Source organism: Lytechinus variegatus, chromosome 8 (assembly GCF_018143015.1).
Source record: "Lytechinus variegatus isolate NC3 chromosome 8, Lvar_3.0, whole genome shotgun sequence".
Taxonomy (NCBI): Eukaryota; Metazoa; Echinodermata; class Echinoidea; order Temnopleuroida; family Toxopneustidae; genus Lytechinus; species Lytechinus variegatus.
In genome coordinates this window covers 13,550,590-13,577,337 of record NC_054747.1, presented here as the reverse complement: position 1 = coordinate 13,577,337, position 26,748 = coordinate 13,550,590, and the positions used below count along the sequence as shown (strand labels likewise).

General features: G+C 36.8%; 1 protein-coding gene across 1 annotated transcript; it reads right to left on the bottom strand.

Annotated features, from left to right (window-relative positions):
- On the bottom strand, nt 1-26,748 carry LOC121420010 (NADH dehydrogenase [ubiquinone] iron-sulfur protein 2, mitochondrial-like). The gene is made up of 12 exons (XM_041614528.1): nt 26,608-26,748; nt 20,109-20,212; nt 15,919-16,028; nt 14,641-14,842; nt 12,610-12,722; nt 9,219-9,293; nt 7,737-7,814; nt 6,036-6,241; nt 4,961-5,090; nt 4,319-4,414; nt 3,124-3,265; nt 1-1,581 (listed from the first exon to the last, which is right to left on the bottom strand). The coding sequence occupies exons 1-12, from the start codon at nt 26,709-26,711 to the stop codon at nt 1,544-1,546; spliced, it is 1,398 nt and encodes a 465-aa protein (XP_041470462.1). The 5' UTR covers nt 26,712-26,748; the 3' UTR covers nt 1-1,543.

Sequence of the window (26,748 nt, the reverse complement as noted above, 5' to 3'; positions counted from 1 at the left end):
TCAATTCAGTTAAATTTATTTCTTCTTTCAAACAATGGTACTCGTAGCGCTCTGTTTACACTGGCCTGCTGTAATTTTTTTAGTAAACTTTTAACCTGTTAAACATGTTCTGATTTCAGTTTCAGATTACCCCAGATAGGCCGAGGGCTTAACAGGTCAAAGAAATCAGAAATTCAAGTAACATTCAGAAAGTCTCATCTGAAACACTTCTGTTTACTTCTGTATGAGCAAGCTATGTGCTCATGAAATGCAAAATGTTTTAATACTATAAATATTTTCAACACAGTTCATGGCACACACAAGGATGAGCATTGTGATTTCCTAAGAAATGCATTACATGTATATATTTAACATTTGTTTCTATTAATCTCTGTTCTTCAAATATTCTCTTTTGAGAAGTTTTACAGGATTCCAATTATCTATTGTTTGACTGATTAATTTATTTACAGAATATACATTAAACTTTAAAGTATGTGAAGTAAACATATCTTTCCCTTTAAAAAAAGTATTATTAGTCTGTCAGAGAACCAAACCCTATATTTGTTAACATTGATACCTGAAATGCGAGGTCTTTACCAAGAGAGAAGGTATTTTCTAACCCCCCAAATATGAAAATCAATAAACTCAAACTTTTTCAAGAATTGGAATTACAACTCATCATTATTTACAATATTAATACTTTGCTACCGACATCATTAACCAATTGCATACTGTAATTTGGTGTGGTAAATTGCCAACTGTTTCACTCATCACATGGTCTAATTTTGATTTAGTCTAATGCCATTCCATCCAACATTTTGTCAAACAACCATTTGGTCCAATCATCACTTTGTCTATGAGTATTTCGTCTCAAACCATATGGTCTAATATCCATTTCATTTTCTTTCATTTCGCCCAATTAACACTTATTCCAATAAGACCAAAAATGGTACAGTACATGGACTAAATGGCTACTGGACAAATTGGTTATTAGACGAAATGGTGAGTGGAAAAATGGCTATTAGACCATGTGGACAGTGGACGAACTGATGGTAGACCAAATGACAGTAAACGAGTTGGATGAATTGGAAGGCATTAGACCAACTGATAATGAACCATTTGGTGTTACCTTTCCAAAGCCAATGGAAATTCAAGAATTCAGAAGCGAATCAGCGTTTATTAGACTGTTACCTTTCAGAAAGGAGCTTACAGATTTCATAAGCAGTCCACCTGCTTGACCAACTACCCGTACACATGCAGATGGACCACCTTTGTTAGGACCGTTTCCCAAGAAGAGAGTTCATCATTGAACCGTGTATTAAAGGATCCTGTCCTAAAATTAAAAAACTGTATTTAAATACAGCTTTCTCTGTAACTGTGATATGATTTTAGACTGACCCACTTGTACTATCAGTTGGAGATGGGTATTTTCGGTAGATATAAATAAAATAATCTCTTCAGGAAAACTTGTGGATTTTGTAATCATATCTAACCCCCCCCCCACCCTCCCCGAAGATTACTTGAATTGATGAGTATGTGACGGTCTGAAGATATGAGGGTAGGTCTATCTGTCCACCTCTCCAAACACAACATCCAGTGTACCTGCAAACAAGAAAAAAAAAGTTGGGTTGACATGAAAATTATTATATCTGTTAAAGGTCAAGTCCACCTCAGAAAAATGTTGATTTGAATCAATAGAGAAAAATCAGACAAGCACAATGCTGAAGATTTCATCCAAATCGGAGGTAAAATAAGAAAGTTATGACATTTCAAAGTTTTGCTTATTTTCAACAAAATAGTTATATGAACTAGCCACTTACATCCAAATGAGAGAGTCGATGATGTCACTCACTATTTCTTTTGTTATTTATTGTTTGAATTATACAATATTTCAATTTTTACGAATTTGATGATTAGGACCTCCTTGCCTGAAGCACAAAATGTTAAAATAATGGAATTCCACGTGTTCAGGGAGGAATGAAACTTCATTTCACATGACAATGACGTGAAAATCAAAATATTTCATATTTCAAACAAAAAACAAAAATAGTGAGTGACATCATCGACTTTCTCATTTGGATGTAACTGGCTCGTTCATATAACTATATAAGCAAAACTTTAAAATGTCATAACTTTCTTATTTTACATCCGATTTTGATGAAATTTTCAGTGTTATGCTTGTTGAATTTTTCTCTTTTTATTCAAATCAAGTTTTTGTTGGGGTGGACTTGTCCTTTAAACAATGACACGACATTTGCTCCTACAACAATTACTCCGGTCTTAATATCTCAGAAGGCATAGGGTTAGAGATAGGATTGTAATAGAGGATTTGGTTCAGAATAATGTACATGTAAAGATAAGGATTAGGGTTGGGTTATGGTTGCCTTAATGTGAAGATTTTCCATTGTAGCAATTGCAGCCGGAGCAAATGTCATGGAACCTTGTTAAAAGTGTATGAGTAAGGAATCAGGAAAGACCCAATTTAAAGACAGACATTACAATCAACAAATATGATTCGATTACAAATTAGAGATTACAAAGAAAGAGTATCTTCTCTTTGACCTTTATACTAGATCACATGAAATTTGTATCTTGAGAATTTCATGTGAGTGTGGATGGAGAGAAGTGGGGATATGTCTTACAATCAGGTTGATCAGTTTATTGAGTCACTGTAGGGAATTTATCAACTGGCAGGGGCCCGTCTCACGAAGAATTATGATTGATCTGATTAAATGTAAATATGGAAATTAAGCAACGTCAACACTTAAAATACATGTTTTTTCAAAATATTTTCTAGAAATGATGTATAGATATACGTTGACTGTTTTCTTGACAATTAGATATGGTTCTCTTTCTTTTCAGAGGACATTGAGCACATTCCCAAAAGAAAAAAATATCACATTGATGGATTTCCACATACTTGATATTGATTAGATCAATCATAACTCTTTGTAAGACTGGGCCCATCTGAGGCCAATCTTTAACGTCGCCATCTGAAAGAAGTGACCAGTCGGGGCTCAAACTTTGAACGTCCGCATCAATTCATGACTTCTCAATGTATCTTGGATTACAAGCACATGCCACAACTCCCATAAAGCACTACAAACTTCTCATTCAATCAAAGGCAAAATGACAAGCACTCACCGATGATCGCTACGACATCGGCCAACATGTGACCCTTGCACACTTTGTCAAGTCCGGCGAGATGGAGGAATCCGGGAGCGCGGATCTTACACCGGTAGGGCTTGCTGGAGCCGTCGGACACCATGTAGACACCAAACTCACCCTGTCAGAGGAAATGATGATGATGAAAGTTAGGGGGGGGACAATGAAAAAAACAATAAAAACATTAGAGAATAAATATGGTGGAATAATCAGAGTAGGACACATACAGGAAATAGGGGAAAAGAAAGATTGCGAGGGAGAAAAAAGAAAAAAAGGTTATGGAGGAAAAAGCAATTAGAATAAGAGTATCAAGACAGAGAGGAAAGAGTAGAAAAGAGAAGTAAAATGAGAATATGAGATGGCCATGACATAACTTCCTTCAGCAAAAGAATGGATTCCGCCCCCCCCCACCCCCCGAGAACTCAGCCTTCAATCACGCAAGCGCCGCGAAAATTTGCGCAGTGGTAGTGTGCGATATAATCTACAAGGCTGTATGATTAATCTACAAGGCTGTATGGTTAATAAGATTTTTCATGAAATGAACTTAGTATGCTAATTTATTCATGAAATAAAACATTTGCTCTAATCAACTATCATACTGCCTCAACCTGTTCATTTTTTATTCCCAGACTCTTTGTAGGATCCCAATCAAATGTACTTTAAAAAAAATTGGTATCGCAATTTTTTTCTGACGTATCTTATTTAGCTTTATTTTTTTCTTATGTATTTCTTTGTTTTTCAAATATTTGTTTTGTACTGTTTCTTCGATGGTAACTGTTGCAGACTTAATTCTGATCATAAACAAGACAAAATTAATTAAGTTTAATCAGTGAAAGTAGAAATAATGATACATTAATGAATTTGGGCTAAATACACAATTTGCATTGGATTTGTACATGAATTCCCGTTTTTGAGCAGTTTTGGGTCTGACATGCACTTACATAACGTTGCGTACATGTAGTTTGGTAACCGTGTACCCGGCATCGCAAATTTGGTCTCAAAAGTTGCGCGGTTGAAAAATTTCATGCGGCGGATTTATCGTGAGAAATGTAGAGGGGGCCTTTTAGGGTCAATGGATTTTTCTCAAACCTTCACCCATACTTTTCATTATTTCATCTATTTTAACAAAAAAAAGTTTTCTTCAGGGTGAACTTCCCCTTATAGGATAACTCACCTTTGGTGCTTCAATGGCAGTGTATGTTGCTCCTGGAGGAACTTGGAAACCTTGAGTGAAATGCTTGAAATGATGGATTAGGGATTCCATAGAGTCCTGGAATGAGGAAAACATATGATCCAAGAGGTTAGGAATATGATTAATTATCACCATCATCATCATATCTGTCCTGATTGATGGACTCTTATTGTTATGTTAACATTAACCATCATCAAATTCTCATCATAATATTCATTATCTTTCAAAATCATCATTCTCCTCCTCATCACCATCTTCATCTTCACCATATGTCATGACCATCATCTTCACCATCACCACCACCATTATCACCATCACCACCATCATCATCATGATCATCTTCACCATCACTGTCATCATCATCTTAAAAACATCATCACCATCATTACCATCATCTTCACCATTAACATGACCACCATCATCATCATCATCATCATCATCATGGCCATCATCTTGACCATGAACATGACCACAACCACCATCATCATCATCATCATCATCATAATGGCCATCATCTTCACCATGACTATCATTATCATCATCATCATGACCACCATCTTCACCATCACTATCATCATCACCACCATCATCATCATCATCACCATCCTATCCTACCGTTCTCACCTTCATCTCAGCTCTGCTTGGTGGACTAATCTTATTATCATCCACCTTAATCTCGCCTTCTGGCATCTCATTCAGACACTGGTGGACAATCCTAAGACTCTGTCTCATCTCCTCTACTCGGCAAAGATACCTATGAAAAAGACATAAGTAAAATAAAATTGTAAAAAAAAAAATACAATCCTGAAATTCTTGTACTTAGTATTGCTCAAATTTATATAAAAAAAACATCCAGGAAGACATTGAAAAGAAATGTGGCGACACTCTCATGATACATGTATCTGTTATGACTGAAAATCAAAATTTAATTTATATCCATCTATGAAACAGGGGAGTGGCATGTAAACACACAGGCCAGTATTCTGAACTCGGGTTTAAATTAAACCCTGGTTTAAAATTGTGGTTTAACTATGGAGAGCTAATTGGGGTACAATTCCCTAACAGTACACATCCAATTTACTGAAGTACTTTGAAGTATTTTTCTTTATTATGAAAGCAAAAGGAAATAGAATGAAGAATATAAGAAATAAACAATATAAGCAGAAAATTTGGCTCCCCATAATTTTAGGCCATGCAGACTTAGACCATGGTTTAAGTTAAACCACACTTCAGAATACTGACCACAATGTAAATCACAAATTATGTCAGATGTTCCCTTTTTGGAGATGAAAAAAAAAATAAAAGTAAAAAAAGTCAAAGGAGGAAGGGAGATGAAATAGACCTAATGGTATTCCCCAAAGTACTTGAACTTCATCGAAGTTCAGATGGAGCGTTGTGGCCCAGTGGATTAGTCTTCTGACTTTAGAACAGAGGGTCATGCCGTAATTTCCTTCTGCAAGAAATTTATCCACATTGTGCAGCACTCAACCCAGGTGAAGTGAATGGGTACCCAATAGGAAGAAATACCTTGAATGCTTGAGCGCCTAAGCAGCTCAGCTAAAGCCGGGGTAATAACAATAGCAGGGCCCGCTGGGAGAACCGTTTTCAAAACTGAAGCCGCTTCCCCGGGTAAATATACCTATATTATTATTATTATCTGAACTTGATCAAACAATGAGATTAGGATTGCTACACCAACCTGTCGTAGCAGTCTCCCTTGGATCCTATAGGGATGTCAAAGTTCATCTTCTCGTAGCCGTCATACGGCTGGACCTTCCTCAAGTCCCACTTGATACCGGATCCACGCAGCAGAACCCCGCTGAATCCGTAGTTGAGGGCATCCTCGGCCGTTACCACACCAATGTCAACGGTACGGTCTTTCCAGATGCGATTGTTCGTCAACATCTGTGATAGGGAAATTATGTAACAAGGAAACATTACACACCAGGAAACGCTCCTGACCATAATCTTCATAATTTTCACTAATTTTAAGAATTCGTTCTTTATGTTATTTTTTTATAGGTAATTATTTGAAATCAATAAACGTAAAATTTAAAGAAACTGGCAGTCTACTAAAGGAATTATGAATACATACACTACCCACTTTAACTCATAATAGCACATGCATGAATCATACAGTTTTTATTCCTTTATCATTTGATGTTTTCGTCATTTGAAATACCGGTACCTCTTGCCAATTTGTTCAATGTTTCCTGTTTAATTTGTTAATTATTTCCCATTTTATTATAGTTGAATACTACATTACACATAACTATGGCAAAGAATATTGAGGGATTCTCGACTGCACACAGTTAAAATTCATCCCTCCGCCAATCAGGAGTATATTACACACCAACAGGTGCAGCTCCTGGGAGGTTTTTTTTTCACATGCTCTTCTGCGTTTCTTCACTTTTCTCCCGAAGACACAAAACTCTCATCTAATCAAGTTCACTCACACGCGCAAACTCAAGTCAAGATACCTTCTCTGTGAATAATCTTTCCCAATGTACTTGAACTCTTTACCTGCTTTGTTTGACTAGAGTAACATACAGGGGGCTGCCAACTTCAACTCAAGTCACAATTCATTCACAATCAAGCCAATTGTACTAACACACATACATAAAAAATAGTGATTCAGGCATCACAATGTTCAGTGTACACACAATCTTTTTTTACTCTCAAGCAGAGCAATTCCATAAAATATGTACATCCGACCCCCTTTATATATGGGACCTTCATGAAATTTTCTGTCGCTGATTTCTGGTTCTTATGACAGTCTGTAATGTTCTCCAAGGACTATGACTTGGTCAGTTAATGAAGTGAGGTGAGACTTGAGAAAACTGGGGAGTCTGTAATGTTCTCGAAGGACCATTGCTTGGTCAGTTAATGAAGTGAAGTAAGACTTGAGAAAAACGGGGGTCGGACGGACAAAAAGGTTGATCATTTTATGGAATTGCCTAGCAATCAAAAGCAATTGTGACTTGAATTACCATTACCATTGACCCTGCAAAACCCATCTTAAGGTTGCACCCTTAAATAAATGTGACACAGGAGGCATAGGCAGCAGAAGCGGGAGGGGGGACGGGGAACGTGTCCCCCTAAATTTTAGGTGGGGGGGACAAATTTTTTTTCGATAACCTTTTTTTGCTTGTCAAAAATTTTTGGTTAGCAACTCCTAAAATTTAGGTTGATAACCTTTCTTGGTTTTTACCCGTGTCCATCCCAAAATTTCAGGTGGACACCCCCTAAATTTTTTGGCTTCCGCCGCCAATGACAGGAGGGATTATGTCTGTGGCAGGCAAAGAATTAAGATGAGCATGTTCTGTGTCACTGTGTCTTAAAACAAATAATTCAAGGGCCCTTGATGATGCCTATATTTGCATCAATCGTCTTTACTTACCTCCTCCAGCTCATCAATACGTATCGAGAAGTTCTTGATGAAATCGTACATGTCATCTAGGTAGCCAAGAGGGAGATCCTAAAGGGATGTGAATAGAATGATCATAATTAGGATAACGTCTCTGAAATCAGACAATGAAATGGATGTGGTGATGGTGGTGATTTGATTACCTGATTGCTAAGAAGGCATGAATGCTTGTAAGCAATCAAACAGAGGAACCGAACCTGGGTCAACAGGTAACTTATACAAATTAAAGCTTGCCTTGCCTATTTAATTTAAATACCTGAGATGCTGTTTCATAAGCCAGTTCATAAGAACAATCTGAGCATGTGCAGCCAAAGGTCCCTATCGATACACACTCCTGCCTGACATAGCAACGGTTGATATGTACAGACGCCTTCAATTACATCCTGGTAGACATTACCAGTAAGGTAATCATATATCTCAAACAGAAAATATACGAAATTCAGGAGATGCCTAGGTTACTTAAGGCATGGTCACACCGCCCAAGCGTTGTTGGAGCGGTCGTGGAGCGGTAGGGAAAGAGGGCAGAATTTCGCTCACAAAATTGGGGAAAAAATCGAAAACCCCCAAAACAATCGAAATCGAAAATGGTGAACGGTGGCGAGCAGTGATGATTTTTTTTTTCCAACAACGCTCGGGCGGTGTGACCATGCCTTTACATTACGAGTCCCTGTTCTCATGGCAGAAAAATGACTTGTCCATGTATCCATGGACAAGCTCACAAGCCAATGGTGTGCGCCTCATTAGCACAGTACACCAAGTGAAGTGCTTACACATATATTCATATGAAAAATGTTCCACAAACCTATTTTAGCAATCCAGGGTTCCCAGCATTTAACCCTACGGAGACAAGGGGGGGGGGGGCTGATTCAGCCCTCCCCTGGACATTTAAAAATTATTTGACCGTGTCACTTATTTTCTCACGCAAGTTTTGAGACCAAAATTGCGACCCAGGGTACATGGTTCTGAAATTACGCAACATTTCGTAGGTGCATGTAGACCCTAAATTGCTCTTAAAAAATGAATTTGTTTACAAATCCAATGCAAATAGTGTTTTTAGGCAAAATTCATATTAATGTATTATTATTTTTCTTTTTACTGATTAAAAATGAATTTCATCCTGTTTAAAGTCAAAATAAAGTCCCTGACAATTTCCATTGAAAAAAACAATCAAAAATTGTTTTGAAGAGCATTTGATCAGATTCCTAGAATAAGTCAATGAACAAAAAATCAAATTTTAGGGAAGAAATCAGTACTTATTTTCATTGCATGTACCTTCCTATGTTTTGTTTTGAATAAAGGTGATAAAAAAAAATAAAATAAAATTATCATGATTTCCCTAATAAGCTGGAAATCCTGCCATTATAATGTACATTCCATGTATTGTAGGGAAAATAAAAAAGAAATTAATTTATAAAAAAGGTACTTCTAAATTTTAATCATGTTGTTGCTTCTTACCTGCGAGACGCCGCCAGGCCTGACGTAGGCTGCATGCATACGAGCTCCACATACACGCTCATACAACTCAAAGGTCTGGGGGAAAAGAAAAATAATGTTGAATTCAGGGTGCTACATAACTTTTTAAAAGTACTTGCCCGGTCGGCCAACTAAATTTTTAAAGAGTTGAAACATACTTGCCCCAAAATCTATTTGACTTGCCGAAAAAATCCTTGAAAAAATAGATTTACCTCTTCTAAAGCCATTGACCTTTTCTCTCTTTTGATATGAACTGATCTACCTTGTTAATGCATTTTTTTTCCACAGTGAGTTTATCTTGCCTGCCATGACCAATATTAGGGTCAATACCATATCATATCGACCCGTATTAGGGTCAATACCATATCCTATCGACCCTTATTTTGGTCATTCTACTGTGAGAATTTCGCCTGCCCAATTCGGGCAAGTAGTTTTGGTCTTTACTTCAAAACACTTGCCCGACTCTAACTTTTTACTTGCTTTTACTTGCTAATAAATGTAGCACCCTGTTTAACTGTCATACTACTAATGCTTCTAATAGTTACAACATTTGACAGTAAATTACTATTATTAAGACTTTTAAGATGATAAAGAACATCCGGGCGAGGAATCAAAATAAAACCTCCCTGATAAGCTAAACTTCCTTGAATGCTAAATCTGGTTGCAATTTGAATGGTAAATTGCTAATTTGTCTATTGCCAACTCGTCGACTCATCACATGGTCTACCTTCATTAATTAAGTCTAATGCCATTCTGTCCATCAACAACTATTCGGTCCAATCATCGCTTTGTCTAGTCTGTCTACGACCATTTCGTCTCTTAACCAGTTGATCTAATATTAGTGCTGCAAGTCAGGCGGCATGTTCGGGTTCGGTTCGGTTCGGTTCGGCAGGGTTCGGCAATTTTTTTCCGAACTTTGGTTCGGTTCGGGGTTCGGCAATAAATGCCAAATTAAATTTAACACATAAAAAATAAAGACCGCCGACCTACAAACAAGTAATCTCGTGGATGATCCGTCATGTATTAATAATAAATTTTGTTTCTAAAAAGAATAGTTAAGATAATTGTTGAACTTTCTTTTGTTTTAATTAACAAAAAATAAGTCATTTCTACTTTCATTTTTAAAATGAAAATAAAAAAATCAAAAGAAAAAAATATTGATAACGAGAGAATCAGGACAGAAACAGAATTACAAAGATCAGAATATTTTTTTCACGATTATTTCATGTAGCTATGATCATGATCGATTACGATGTCATTGCCAACGCAGCTTCTCAAATTGGAAAGTGTTGATCGGGAATGTCGAAATAGTAGACAAACAACCTCCACTCAACTGTTATTATACCGGTAAAATTCACATTCCAAAGAATACGAGTGTTTTAGAAAGTCCCTATTTTCTGAAAAGTGGTAAAATCTGGTCAATGAATTACTTTAAAAAGATAAATATCAGTCCATTCTTGGTCCAGAAAGATGGACGCTACATGACTTCAAACATATTTCTTAACACGAAAATGAGTACATGGGACTGTACTGCATATTTTAGTGTTGTGAAATCACTCGGCGTTGATCGTCAGAACTAAGACGGAACTGATAATTTATCATTTCATTCTCAGTAATTGGCCAGATTAAACCACTTTTAAGAAAATATTGACAATGGAAAAACGTTTCAAGTTTGGAATACGAATTTTACCTGTATAATAGCGACCGAGAGCGGGTTGTTTGGACTTCCTGTTTCAACTTTCCTTACCAACCATTTCCGGAACATCGATCAGGGAACATGCGTTGATTTGGTTTGAATTTTTATCTTTTTGGTTTTTTTCACCCTCATTCCTTCATCTCTTATTTATTTATCTTTTATATTAATATGGAAATTTCAGAAGGTGGAATATACCGGTACTTTACCATTACTTTGTCAGTCACAAGGAATTAATTTATGTCTTTTCAATTAAATGTACATCCGATTACAGCAATACGTAATTCAACTACACTTTTTAACTGAGTTAAGCTTAAAATGTCCCCACATTTTATAAGGAAAAAATATATTCATGTTTAGGCCTGGGACGATTGTCATTATTACCATTCGATTATTTCCTGGAAAAATAATTGAATGATTCGATTGTTCGTCGGGAATCACGTCTTTTAAGTCACAATAGTTGTCCTACTTTATGGTGACCCCCCCATGAAGAAATCTCCATCAAAGTCACATGTTTAGCATAAATGAGGCCCTTTTCCCCCTTCTCCATGATTTTTTTATATCAAAAGAAACTTCATGAAATGAGATTAAATCTTTCAGTTTATTGTCCCAATGAAAATCTTTCCTAAATTAATACTGGTACCCTGGTATTATGCATTCATCCCTCCAAGTGCCACACCCCTGCATATAAATGAATCAGCCCCGCCGAGTCCAAAGACGTAAACAACTCATTCATAGAGTATATTCTTTGAGACTGAGCCCAGGTGGAGCATTTCACTTGAAAATTTTCATCCCTTGCCCACACCATGTCCCCGCCTCCACTTGTGGCACTGCCCACGATGCTACACATGTATTAAAAAAAAATATTTCATGTGAAATACCTTTCAAAATAACAATTTTTTTATCATTTGAACCTACATGTATAACTGGGTCTATTTTTGGAGACTAGTCGAGAAAGTACTGGTGAAGGCGGGCGCGTGTTGGAATGTAGTTTTCATTGGTTGAGGGGGATATAAAAAAGGTTGCATTGTTCTGAAACATGAAAGAAATTCTCCGGCTCCCACCCCCTATCCTTCCCTCTCTCTTTCCCTCACACGCACACACACACACAGATGGGGGAGGGGTCAATTCATTTCTGAAGTCATGACCTTTCCTGATAAGGGAACCACATGCCTTCCGCTTCTTTGTTTCCCAAAGTTTCATTGGCTATCCGAAGGTCCAATCAGCTCAAGTGAGCTGGTTATGTGTTTACTTATTATTGTGCACGCACACAATGACTTATTTTGTGTATGAGGGCAAGGTCGGGTGGGATTAACATTTTCGGAGCGCTATCATGTTGGTATGTAACTGTGATACAATCATTGATAATTTTTGAAACATTACCTCGGTAACATAATTTTTAAACCTGTAAAAAACAGCTGTCATCACTATCTAATATCCACTTTATTTTCATTCATTTTGCCCAATCAACACTTTAAAGTCTAATTAGACAAAAGGTATATGGACTACATTAAATGGCTATTAGACCAACTGGTTATTAGACAAAATGGAGAGTGGGCGAATAAGAAATCACACCATGTGGAAAGTGGACGAACTGATGGTTGACCAAATGACAGTAGACGTGTTGGCAACTGGACTAATTGGCATTAGACGAATTGGAAGTAAACCATTTGGCCTTACCTTCTCTCTCTCCTCAAAAAGCCAGAAGAAAGGGGTCATGGCTCCAATGTCCAGGGCATGAGTTCCCACAGCCATGATGTGATTGGCAATTCTGGTCAGCTCACTCATCATGACTAAAGAACAAAAGAGATATAAAACGGATAACGCATTTTCTTCCCCGATATCTTTGAAGAAAAGGTGCTCAAGGGATGTTGGTATTATCATTTTTTATCTTCCTCCTTCATAACAGTTTACAATTTCATTTGGTATTGCATGTACAAAACAGTCATATGAATTCTAAACAAATGATTGGCTGAAATCTATCACATGACCAGTTATTTGAATTTGCTAATGGCTGGTACTGATGACTAGTTCTATTGACCAGTCATGGATTCAAGATGAGGATGGTTTATCAAATAAGAAGGATCCACCTCACTATCTAATTAAATATAAAATACATATCATTTATGCTCTCGGATTAGAATAACAACCCCCACTTGTTTCAAATAGCTCATATGCCATCAGCTATGCCTCTGCATAATATAACTGTACCAAAGCAGACCTTCATTTTTGAGGAGCGCGATCCCGCTGGCGCTCCTACCGCGCTCCTAGAAAAAAATAAGAACAAAAAGTGGCACTCCAAAAAAAAAAAAAAATGGCTAAAATTTCACATTTTACATCTTGAAATCCATGAAATGGCCATCTGTTTTCCATAATTCCTTTTTCCTTAACCCTATCTAGGCCGGGGTATTTGGGGAGTTCCTATGGCCGGGGGGGGGGGGGGGCATCTCAGGCCACCCCTAAGATCTCGGCTGTCAACCGCGCGATCGCGCCGAAATTTGGCTCGTGGGTTGTCTGGGACATAATCTACAAGATTGTATAGTAATTTATTTCATGCGAATCGCTTATTAAGTGATTATGCTAATTTATGCGTAATTAGTATGCGAAATCATACTTTTTCCTCTAACTCCCTAAATAAAGCTCCAAATGTACTAATTTTTGGTATAGAAACTCTTTGTGGTGTCCTTAGCAAGAGTACATGAAAAAAATTGTGATATCAAATCATTTTCTTATGTATTATATTGTTTTTTGCAATTTCTTATGTATTTCTTTGTTTTTTTGACCTTTTGTTTTTCATTGTTTTTTCAATGAAATTTGTTGAGGACTCTTCTGTGATCATAAAAATCATAAAATGAATACATTTAGACTTGCAAAACTAAAAATAATCATACATTTATGAATTTTGGTTGAAAACACAATTTGCATTGACTTTGTACACGAAATCACGTTTTTGAGCAATTTTCGGTCTGACATACACTTACATAATGTTGCGTAATTTCGGAACCACGTACCCGGGTGACGCAAAATTGGTCTCAAAAGTTGCGCAAGACTTGAAAGTAAAAACTCAGCAAGCAGCGCGGTCAAAAAATTTCGTACGGCGAAAATATCGCGCGATTTGTTGAGGGGGGGCCTCCGAGGCCCCCCCCCCCCCCCCCCGGCCTAGATAGGGTTAAAGCTATTTTGCTTTAGTTGAAAACTATCAGAAAAATGAAGAATGTTCACCTCTTTCCCGACTCTGATTTGGATTTTAACTTGGTAAATATTATAGTCCCATATGTAGATTTTCATGGCAACACCATGGAAGTCTACATGTGGGACTACAAGATTTACCAAGAGGAGAGCAATTTATTGAGCTCCACGAAATTATTAACGTGAAGGACTGCCAAAGGTATTAAACTCAGGTGTATAAATCTTACTATTGCCTAGATTATATGTAATATCTGTATACTACATATATACTTGCTCCTGGGGAGTGTTTCATGAAAGGACTTGTCGGACATTTTGTCCGACAAGTACTGTTTTATCCGACAGTTACTATGGTAACAGTGACTCTCGGCCGATCATTATCAAGGAAAGTTGTCAGATTTGACAACTTGTCGGACAAAAATGTTGATGAAACGCCCCCCTGATGCCTAAAAGGTACCTCATGTGTATAATTCTTACTATTGCCCTGGATGAGGTGTAATATCTGTAAACTACATGTATACTTACTCCTGATGTATTTAGCCCTCTCGGGGACAGTGATATTCAGCATCTTCTCAACGGCGAGGGAGTAGGCTTGCTCATTGCACATCATGGAGCAGTAGTCGAGACGATCGAAGTAAGGCAAGGCCTGCATATAAGTCTTGTATTCAATCAGTTTCTCCGTGCCACGGTGAAGGAGACCGATGTGGGGGTCACAGCGGACTATGCTCTATACAGAGTGAAAAGAGAATATTCTGATTTAAAGGATGGAAATCCATCCGCATGCAGGTGAAACTTATATTTCATGCTTTATATAATAAAATTACCACCGAATTTGTCCTATTTTTGTATATATTTTTCATAATACTGTAACGCGGAGAAATTAGCCAAATAAGCATAACATTTCCTAATTTCATGCTGGTAGGGACTTTTTTCCAAGCAATAACTCACTGTCCCACATGTGGTGTTCTGAGTTGGTGATGTTCAGTATACCACTTTCTTTAATAAATTACATCTCTGGCTCGTGGCAGTTATTCTTTTGACAGATTCTTCAAATCGTCAGAAGTATAACTTCTCAGGAAATCCATAGAAACCTATGTGAATGAATTAAAGGAATCGACCAACATTGATTTGACTTTTTACAAATCTGAGGTGCGAGGTCCCACTTGTCATCTGTGTCTGTGATAAACAAAAATGAAGCCCAGAATAAAATTACATCGGAAATCATTTTTTAGTGCTTCAAAAAGGTGAAATAGGAAGTGACCGGAAACACCATCTTAATTTCATCACATACACTTATGTGTTCTATTATTATCGGCACGATAGAAAATTACACAAAATCTTCAATTACAGTGTTAAATGCATCAAAAGCATTTCTTTTGATTTTTTGTTGGTTTCAGAGATTTTAGATTGATAGAAAGATATCCATGTACACATTCCTTCTCTCCTTTTTTTTATTACACTGTACATGCCTTTTACACATTTCATGTCCCATAAATAGTACAAGGATGGTTGTACAAAAACACCCCTGGGTCCCGTCTTACAAAGAGTTACGACTGATCCAATCAATCGTAACTATGGAAATCCATCAGCGTCATAATTTTTTCTACAGAAAATTTGCACAATTTCCTTTGTAAACAAAGAGAAACATAGTGAATTTTCAAGAAAATGTTGAATGCATGAATATACATCATAGTTAGAAAATATTTTGAAGAGTTATGCATAATCTATGCCGACGTTGCTGGCCGTCCATAGTTGTGATTGATCGGATCAATCGCAACTCTTTGTAAGATTCCTGGTTCTTACCTCTCCACTCAATTCCAGAACAAGACGAAGCACACCATGAGCAGCAGGATGCTGAGGACCAAAATTGATCACTAAATTGGCAACATCTTTCTCTGCTACAGGATCTCGATCTGCGAATGGGGGTAAAAAAAAAACTTTGATGGATTTGCATGGAAGAGAATGTGACCAACCATCCCCAAAATCACCAATACATGTACATGAAAGTCGCCAGGAACAATTAGACAAAGGAGTAAATTGGTCTTCAAAAGGCCAAAATTCAAAACTTAGCTTGTCTGAAGGAGTATTTCTTCATCTTAATACTGTAAAAAAAAATAGAGTTGTAAAGTTGAATAGAAAACAAAATACAAGGGGTTCTCTGACAGAAGTTTTTGCGGACTGCTGGAAGTTTCATTGATATTTCACAGTGTGCACGTCTCACGCTTGAGTGAACCGGAACTTCAAAGGTTGCTTTCTCCTCATTTTCTGAAGCTCTCGCTTTGTTTTCTCTCCATTCAATCAAAGTATTTGAGCGAGTTATTGGTGATCAAGTCTGACTAATTACCAATTATTTTAAAGCTTAGGATGTGCTTGTTCAATCTCAATAAAGGTCTCAAAATTCACTGTGGGTGACTTATTGTTGATTTGGGGGCGGCTAGTCATATATGCAGTTCTCATTTTTGGGGGACATATACGATTATAACATGGCCCTTTTTTAAAGGTCAAGTCCACCTCAGAAAAATGTTGATTAGAATAAATAGAGAAAAATCAGACAAGCACGATGCTGAAAATTTCATCAAATTCGGATGTAAAATAAGTTATGACATTTCAAAGTTTCCCTTATTTTTAACAAAATAGTTATATGAGCGAGCCAGTTACATCCAGATGAGAGAGTCAATGATGTCACTCACTCACTATTTCTTTTGTTTTTTATTGTTTGAATTATACAATATTTCAATTTTTACGAATTTGATGATTAGGACCTCCTTGCCCGAGGCACAAAATGTTAAAATAATGGTATTCCACGTGTTCGGGGAGGAATGAAACTTAATTTCACATGACAATGACAAGAAAATAAAATTATTTCTTATAATACAAAAGAATTAGTGAGAAATAGTGTCATCAGTTCCTCATTTGCATACCGACCGAGATGTGCATATAACTGTTTTGTGAAATGACGCAAAACTTTTAAATGCCATAACTTTCTTATTTTACATCCAATTTTGATGAAATTTTCAGTGTTATGCTTGTTGAATTATTCTCTTTTTACTCATTTTGTTAGGGTGGACTTGTCCTTTAAGTTGAGCAAGTGGAATGCCTCTGGCCATCTCACCTGCATCACGCAATTCAACATACAGGTAGCAGCAGTGCTGGCATTGAAAACTAATATAACTCACAAGATGCTCAGTGATACTTGGTTACTCTTATTTCCATTTTTTATGAATTAGACCAATACACTTACAGAGATAGGATGGTAATTCAACAAATACCCCCAGTGCGACCAAAGTTCATTGATCTCACATGACCTTTGACCTTCATCATGTGACCTGAAACTTGCACAGGATATTCAGTGATACTTGATTACACTTAGGTCCAAGTTTCAAAAGTCAGATCAATAAACTTTCAAAGTTATGATAGTAATTCAACAGATACCCCCATTATGGCCAAAGTTCATTGACCTTTGACCCTGGTCATGTGACCTAAAATGCGCACAGGATGTTCAGTGATACTTGATTACTCTTATGTTCAAGTTTTATGAACTAGACCAACATACTTACAAAGTTATGATGGTAATTCAACAAATACCCCAAAGTCGGCCAAAGTTCATTGACCCTAAATGACCTTTGACCTTGATCATGTGACCTGAAACTTGCACAGGATGTTCAGTGATACTTGATTACTATTATGTCCAAGTTTCATGAATCAGATCCAAAAACTTTTAAAGTTTTGATTGTAATTCAACAGATACCCCCAAATCGCCCAAAGTTCATTGACCCTAAATGACCTTTGACCTTGGTCATGTGACGTGAAACTCATGCAGGATGTTTGGTGATACTTGATTAACCTTATGTCCAAGTTTAATGAACTAGGTATATACATTTTCTAAGTTATGATGACATTTCAAAACTTAACCTCAGGTTAAGATTTTGATGTTGATTCCCCCAACATGGCCTAAGTTCATTGACTCTAAATGACCTTTGACCTTGGTCATGTGACATGAAACTCTAATCGGATGTTCAGTAATACTTGATTAACCTTATGGCCAAGTTTCATGAACTAGGTCCATATGCTTTCTAAGTTATGATGTCATTTCAAAAACTTAACCTCAGGATAAGATTTGATGTTGACGCAGCCGCCGTCGGAAAAGCGGCGCCTATAGTCTCACTCTGCTATGCAGGCGAGACAAAAAGCTGATATAAATAAACTCTGAAAGGAATCCTGCAGTTGAATTGCACTTGTTCCTTACAATTATCAATCTACATGTAACTTCAAAGAATACATATCAAAATGCTGCTTACCTTTAATTGGAGTGAAAATCAATGTTTGTATACAGTATGACTAATCCAAACGGGTAAAAAATGCTACGATTAGGAGTGGGCTATACATGGGTCAAAAATACTTTTTTTGTAATTTCAATATGGGAACAGTTTTTTTTTATTCCTTGTAATGTATCTCAACATGAAATGACAATATTTTTTGTCTTGGGTCCGAGAAAAAGTGTGCTGGGCCAAAATCCAAAATGGCCGCCAAAACCACCCGAAATCAGTTTTGGCCACAACTTCTTTATTTGGTGGTCTTTTTTTTTGGTTTTGGTGTCTATTCATATGTATTTGGGGGCAGGCAATTTGTTTTTCCTGTAATTAGTACTTTTAAACCATTATTTGTAGAGCTAAAAGGTAATTACACCTAAATTTTTCAATTTTTATAGCCTTTTTTCAGCCAAAAAGTAGACTTTATCGTCCAGGGGTTCTTGGATATTAGATGGTATGAGGTCAACAATAGCAAGCAGCTTCATAGAGCTATATCGCTTCTATTCCTCTACTATGGGTTTTACAGATATTTGTGAAATATATCTTAAATGAAAAAAATGTTAATTATCCATAGGAGCTATACAGTATACAATGCACTGTTCATACTGCACTGCATAAATGCATTGGCTATGTATAAACTATAGTGTTATACATGTACATGTAGAAATGAGCTCTTAGGTTTAGAATTAGATGCCTCAGAAATTGAAGAGGTTTTGTCTCAGAAACTGAGGACATGTTTTGTCAAATATGCTAATTCAGGGGGCGGAGAAAGGTAATTAACCCCACATCGTGGCATTTACACTGCAGATATACTGGGCCCCGTTGCATAAAAATTTACTATTACATGTATGTTAACTTAACCCTAAAAAGACTGGGGGGGGGGGCTGATTCAGCCCCCCCCCCTCGACATTTTTCGCGATAAATCCGCTGCGCGAAATTTTTTGAAGACTGGGGGGGGGCTGATTCAGCCCCCCCTTATGATCTCGGCCTTCGATCGCGACGAAAATTGGCACACGCGTTACCCATGGCATTATCTACAAAACTATAACATCAAATTCTGCAAAAATCTCATGTTTGATTAATTATGCTAATTTATGCGTAAAATCATAAGTTTGCTATAATTAATAAAATAATGCCCCTGAAATGCTAATTTTTGTTTCACATACTCTAGATAGACATCTGATCAAATTTATTTTAAAAAAATTTCAACATCACATTTATTTTCTTACGTATTCTATTGTTTTCTAAATTTCTTATGTATTTCTTTGTTTTTCGACTTTTTGTTTTTTATTGTTTTTTCAATGGAAATTGTCGGGGACTTTATTTGGACCATAAAAAAGATAAAATTAATTGATTTTAAGCAGTAAAAGGAAAAATAATGATAAATTTATGAATTTTGGTTAAAAACACTACTTGCATTGGATTTGTACACAAATTCAAATTTTTGAGTAATTTTGGGTGTGCATGCACTTACGAAATGTTGTGTAATTTCCGAACCGCGTACCCGGGGGTCACAATTTTGGTCTCAAAAGTTGCGCGAGTCTTGAAAGTAAAAAGTTAGTGAGCGACGCGGTCAAAAAAATTTGCGCGGCGGATTTATCGCGAAAAATGTCGAGGGGGGGGCTGAATCAGCCCCCCCCAGTCTTTTTAGGGTTAAAACAAGCAGCTGAACGACCCTCTTACCGTCCCATGGTGGCGATGGCCATTTGGCAGTGTTTTCATCGGGGTACATCACAGCCTTAGAATACTGCTCGATGTCCTTCACCTCCGGCTGCCATTGTTTACCTCTGTTATTGAATTGAAATCAAAACAATTTTTTTTTAGAGAGAGAAAAGGGAAATCACGAAATGCATTCAACTTCAGAACAATACAGTGTTCATGATTGAGGGTCATGTGATATGTAATGGAGTTGGTCAATAGAGTCGAGACGCGTCATCCAACTTAATTCGCTGAGCTTGCTGAGCGCATGTGTGTGGCTTTCGTGCACATATGTTTTACACAAATGCAAAATATATCACGGACACTTCCTAGTGATTTATGACTGTGTGTTCCAACACCAAACAATGTAATGGCGTGTAGATCGACATGTAAGTTTTGTGTGAGTCTGTGATCTGACGTTTCACCTTGGAGCATAGCCGGTGTGATGTGCGGGCAAACGCGGGAATAGGCAACGGAACGACCGTACCGTGCTGTCATATGCCCGCAATAGCAGCCACGAGCTAGCGCTAGCTGGGCGCCTTGCCACTTTCCTAGCCGTAGTAGGCCTGTACATGTAAGTGGTCTTAAGTTGGTGGGACTTCGGCGCAACCCGATGAAATGAAGTTGATATCACCAAGATGAGTTCATGGAGTGTATTATTTTCTTCTGAATATTTCCATTTAATTTTTCCACGCATGTCGCTGAAATTTTACGCATGGTTCCACTTGGTCTCCATTTCCGCACGCATGGTGTTTAAACCATGCATATTATACACTGGCGAGAACGCTGGTTAAGTAGAACGTAGAATTTAATATTAGGCCTAGGCTACACTAATCCCAGACCAAAAGCTTCGGTCTCCGTTTTGTTGGTTGTTCAGCTGAACTCCGTTGGCTTCACTCACCAAATACAGAGACCGAAGTTCTCTGTATTTGCTGAGTGTACAGGGGACTCTGTACAGGGGACTCAATCAGTAGAGGCGCACGGCCAATATTGGAGACTGTCTCCCATGAGAGAGATTATCTCCAATATCAGAGACTTTTATAAAGAATTTGGGTATCCAATTCCAGAGACACTCTCCAGTTTGGGAGACCAATTTTCTTTGTTTACATTTGCTTAAAAAGGATTACCTTGGTGGCAGATAAAAATGTGATAAGCAGATTCCTCATGAAATATTACCCCTTTTCACTGTCTACTTTAAAAATTCGCCGTCTACTTTTGTTTTTATAAGGATTTTTGTTGTCATCCAAACACAAAACAAATGGGCTTCTGACCTCAGTTGGACAAAAGTTTGGGTGGAAAAAATCATGCTTTTGTTGGTGTTGTTTCTTTTGTTCTTTTGCAAAGCAAGTCTCCAATATGGGAGATTGTCTCCTTTATCGGAGAGTCTCCCAAGTCCCATATGGCCGTGCGCCTCTTCTGTCAATGGCCATATGTTTATGTACTTAAAGGTAAATGCTAGTTTTGGTAACGATATCAAAATGAGTTCGTACAGAATCCAATGAAATGACCACCAAAGTGTCTGTTTGTATAAATGAAACGCATGTGCCAAAGAATTCTGGAAGAAATTGTGTAATTGCTGAGAAATCAGCAAATAAGCACAGGAATCAGGTAGGGCGTCGGGCCCGACGCCCTAAGCAATAATTATACATTGTCCCACGTGCGCTTATCTGTGTTGGGGATCTTCGGTGTGAACATTTTTCAGCGTAGATTTCAAGATTTCACAAAGTTCAGTTAATGTAACTGTACCAGATCTAGATCCTCGAGGATATACTGACAATTAAGCCTTGTTTTACAGACTTTCTCATGAAATCAGTGTTTACTGCAACTACTGGAATTTCTCTTTAAGATCGGATAAAACGGGGAGGTGAATTTGCGTGACAGACGAGGTAAGTCACTGTTTTAGTTCCTTTTAACTTCATTTTTCTCCGTTTTTTGGCAATTAATGCCAAGAGCAGTAGAGGCGCTGGTCGGAAAATTGGGATCGTCCCAGTTTACAGGGACTGTCTCAGTTTATAAGGATTTCTTCACACAAGAAATCTAGGAAAGTTCATTCACCTGTCAAGTGCCGACACCAATCAAGTGTGCTAGTCAATGTAAACATATATCAGGTTTCATAACAAGATTATTGGAAGACGGTAAGTCATGAAAAATAGATGGTGAACTGGGGGGAATTGAGGTCACTGAATCTATTTTTAGCACTCTCAAGAAACTTTCCGTAAAAGGGCAATTCCATGGTAACGGAATTACAAATCAGAGAAATTTTGCTGTTATTTTTGCTCACAGCATCCAGATATCTCAATATTTTCAAATTTTCTGAACCTAATACTATGCATGGCCACTAGTGCTATATACTGAACCAAGATTTTTAGAAAACCCCTCACACGTTCAGATGTGAATGACGGATATGTGCTATGGTAACGGAATTACCAGAGAAATGAGTCATTTTGCAACCCAAAGTTTAGTAAAAGTTTCTCTGAAATCTACAACACACTAGCTCCAAGTTAATGTCTGATTCAATTCATTATAGTGTCAACTTTATTTTGAAAGTAATTTATTCACAAATATCATCAACAAATTTTCATGATTGGTCTTTCTTTAGGGCAAGTACATGGTAACGGAATTACACAAAATGGTAACGGAATTACGCCTCTGACATTTGGGAAGGAAAATTATATTTTTAGGCATTTAGGACTGGTGAAATGCCTCAATAAAGCTTGTTTATACATTCTCTAATACTTAACACAATCTAAGTACTTCACGTCTCTAATATTAAATAAAATATAAGTATATAGTACGTAATAGGTGGCTCTACCATGAATAAACATGATTTTACAAAATATTAGGGATCAGTGGTAATTAAATTTTAGTTCATTTTCAAATTTAGGGGTATTAGGACTTATTAGCCACTTTTTGCCTCCTGTACTGATGGAAAGAATTATGTAAAGGCCAAAAATCATCACTAGTAATCATGGTAACGGAATTACATGGACTACAGCCATACGTATACACATTAGGAATTTTACAAAAACTGAGGAGAGCATGTTATCAGATCTGCATATTTAGTCAAAGATTTGTGTAGATGATAGTTTAAGATATTCTAAAGTATTTGAATACTCAAAAGAAACATAGTTTCACATACAATTGGCATCTTAAAACAGTTAAACTGAAAACTTACTATTTGGTTGTTCAATAAATGATTTGAAAACAAGAAACAATGCTGAAACCTCATGAAAATAGTGTTGACATTTACATCTTGAAAACATGTTGTGGACAACTAAGCAATAAATTGGTTCTTAATCAGTGCACCAATCTAATTTTTTTAAAGGTAAGGATTCATTTTCTGTCTATATGTAGCTCACTGAGGACTGCAATTATAGCAGATCTGAGTATAAAGTCAATATCGGACATCTTCCTGACAGATGTATTTCCCAAATGTGACCCTAAGAAGCTGCAGTGATTTGATGATCTTATGTCATATTCATGAAATTAGTTGGTTTTCTTGGGCCATGATTTTTTTATTATATTAAATTTTTTATCTTTTATATAAAATATGAAAATTTATCCGAGATGCATTTTTATCTTCCGTCTCTAAAGATATGTGACAAAGCAGTGCCTATCATATAGACATGTTTATCGCGTATCCAATCATTGCATCACAGATGATGTGCCTGCACCAGATTTCCTTTGAAGAAAAAAAAGAACTGCAAATAAGGTGGAGGCTACATGTATTCTCTCTATACATTTTCAATTTCAGCAATGTTTCTAGGTCAATTCGCTCAAGACTTTGAAATAAGAATAAAGGAAAATGATAAATCATTTAATCATTAGAGTACTACTCTAATATTATTCTTGTAGATTAAAGAAATATTTCAAATAATTTTATTGACTTACATGTATGTTGTTTATGAAATGAAATGAAGTACAAAATGATGTGATATTGACTTCATATTTTTGTTCATTTTTTTTCAATTAAATCCCTGTAGGCACAGAATTTGATTTAATGCCATCTCACTCATTTGCCAAAACTCATGGCAGAAAGGCTTTTAATTGGTTGAATGAGATGAGTGCTACAAAAAAACAGCCTTTCTCATTACAAATTGGTTCAAAAATAGGTTTGTGTCACAGAGATAAAACAAAGACAAAATGGTTATTGGAATACCATTTCGGAACGAATTTTAGGTGATTTTATATCACTTATTTTAATAGAGATAAAATATTTCATTTTATATCAGAATGTATATGAGAATACTACCACTGTCTCTTAGCATTTCTCTCACAGCAGAATGCTGTACATACATTTCTACCCAATTCAAACTGAGTTATGTTGCTGTTCTCAGATGTTGTGTTATTAATGACTTTGTTGGTCTCAATATTATCACCATCCTCTCCTTAGAGAAGTGTTCACATTCTGTGTATCATCCTCACTTGAAGGGTCATCGTCGTTACTCACTTTATCCGTGAAGCAGTGATTATTGGATGATGCTGACTTTGCATGTTTCTGAGCATCCATTGCATACAAGTAGGGGTGGAGAAAATTATTGGTTTGGTGCTAATTAAGGCATCATGATTCTTGAATATCTGTCAAATCCACCTTACTTTTGGAAATGTCATCTGTATAAAGATTTAGTATGATTTTTTGGCATGTGATTCTTGTAACATCTGTAAATTATGGATCTCACTTCAATCTTTTCCACTCATTACTTTTTACTGCTCGCTACACTGTTTGCCAATCAATGCCAGAGTCTGGTCCCTCACCATGGCTTGTTGCAAAGAATATCCAATCTTCCGTTGCAAGGACAGTTACACAGAAGATATCGCTTAAATTAGAAGGCGGTCCCTTCTGAAAACTATACCCATTTCTTTGAAGCAGAGAAATACTCCCAGCCGTCCCGGAATTTCTTTTACTGAAAAGTTCACTAAGTCTGTTGAGGGTGAATTGATCAGAGGCAATTACAAAAAAAAAGGAATGCCATTCTTTTCCGAGGCACACACAGTGAACATGGTCACTTCGTGATTGTGCGTCCAGTATTTTGGATCTCATTAGAAATGGTATTTGGCAATGACATTTTTTGCAAAATCAATCTGAATGAAATTTTTTTTAAGATCATCCTGCATAATCATTTTTCTACTCCTCCCCAAGAATTGATTGCCCATTAATCCTTTGTAAGGCATTCACCTACATTGTATGCTCCATCAATATACTTTATTGATGCTAATGTACATTATCTTCCCCTTTTTCTGAATGTTATACCCGGTACTCAGGCCATATTGAATGGGACTTGTTGTCAAGTAATTGTATAATTTCATCCTGATTTGGAGTGTAATTACTAATCAGAAGGCTTTTAATGTTTATAACTGTGATCTACAGCTAAGATATCAACATGCCATTGGAACAAAATTGGCTAACGCACACCCCTTTAAAGATATGATGATGGTAATTCCGTTACCATGTAATTCCGTTACCACAGTTACAGCAGAATTAGAAATGATATTTAAAAAAAATGTTGCTCAGTCTTTAGCAAGTCACATGAAATCAGAGAATTCAGAATTATATTAAATTCAAGCAAGTATTTAGTTCATAGGAAAAACTTTTCAGTTTCATGGTAACGGAATTACATCCGTTTTTGTAGTAGATTGCAAAATTTTCTCTGAGAAATTTGAAAATACCCATGATAAAGACACTTGCTACTGGTAATTATTACACCTTCACACACAACATTAGATGATTTTGAACCAAAATTGTAAAATATTTTTTTAGTTATAAAAATTTATCCAAAATAATGTAAAATACATGTTCTCTAATTGAAAATGGTCATCAAATTCAAAAGATTGCTCCGCAAAAACCATAACAGATATTTGAAAGAGATTTTCAGTTCCTTAAAATATAAGGTTTTGTGTAAAAAGGACATTCACATTCAGATGCATATTATTAATTTTGAATTTTACTGTTTTTACCCTCTCCCATGTGGACCTACCTAAAAGCTTTCTTTGTCCCGTAGGGGGAAGTGAAAAAAAAACGTCCCCATAAACAAGGACAGTCTCAATTTATCAAGACATGATTTGTCTTGGTTTATGAGGATATCCTTGTTTTCTGGGACAATCCCAATTTTTGGACCAGCGCCTCTACTGAAGAAGTGAAGAGGGAATATAATTAATTTGCATTTTTGGTTGCGTTAATTTTCAAAGTTTTTATTCATTAAAGACAAAAATTGAAGAGCCCCAACGGGGGGATTTTGAATTGCAAGTCCCCTAATGGTGGCTGCACGATAGCGAGCCGTCTGTGTACGAGGAGAAATAACAATAAAATGTTAGAAAACTCCTCGAAACAGACGGCTGCCAGCTGTCTACACTAATCCCAACGTAAATCACAACGTGTGGGACTACACATAACTTAATTATGCAATCAATGATCTTGACTAAAATTTTAAAAATATTGAAGGTTTTCATGACTACCAAGACGATTATTCAACCAAATTATCATTACCTTGTCGAAGATACAACTGGTGTTCTGCTCAAAGCAGGATTTGTAAGAACGGTTCTGAGATTTGACGCCAATTTGTGCGACGCTCGTCCCAGAATTGACGCCATGTTGGAAATTGCCGAAGCGGTGATCGGTACGGTCGAT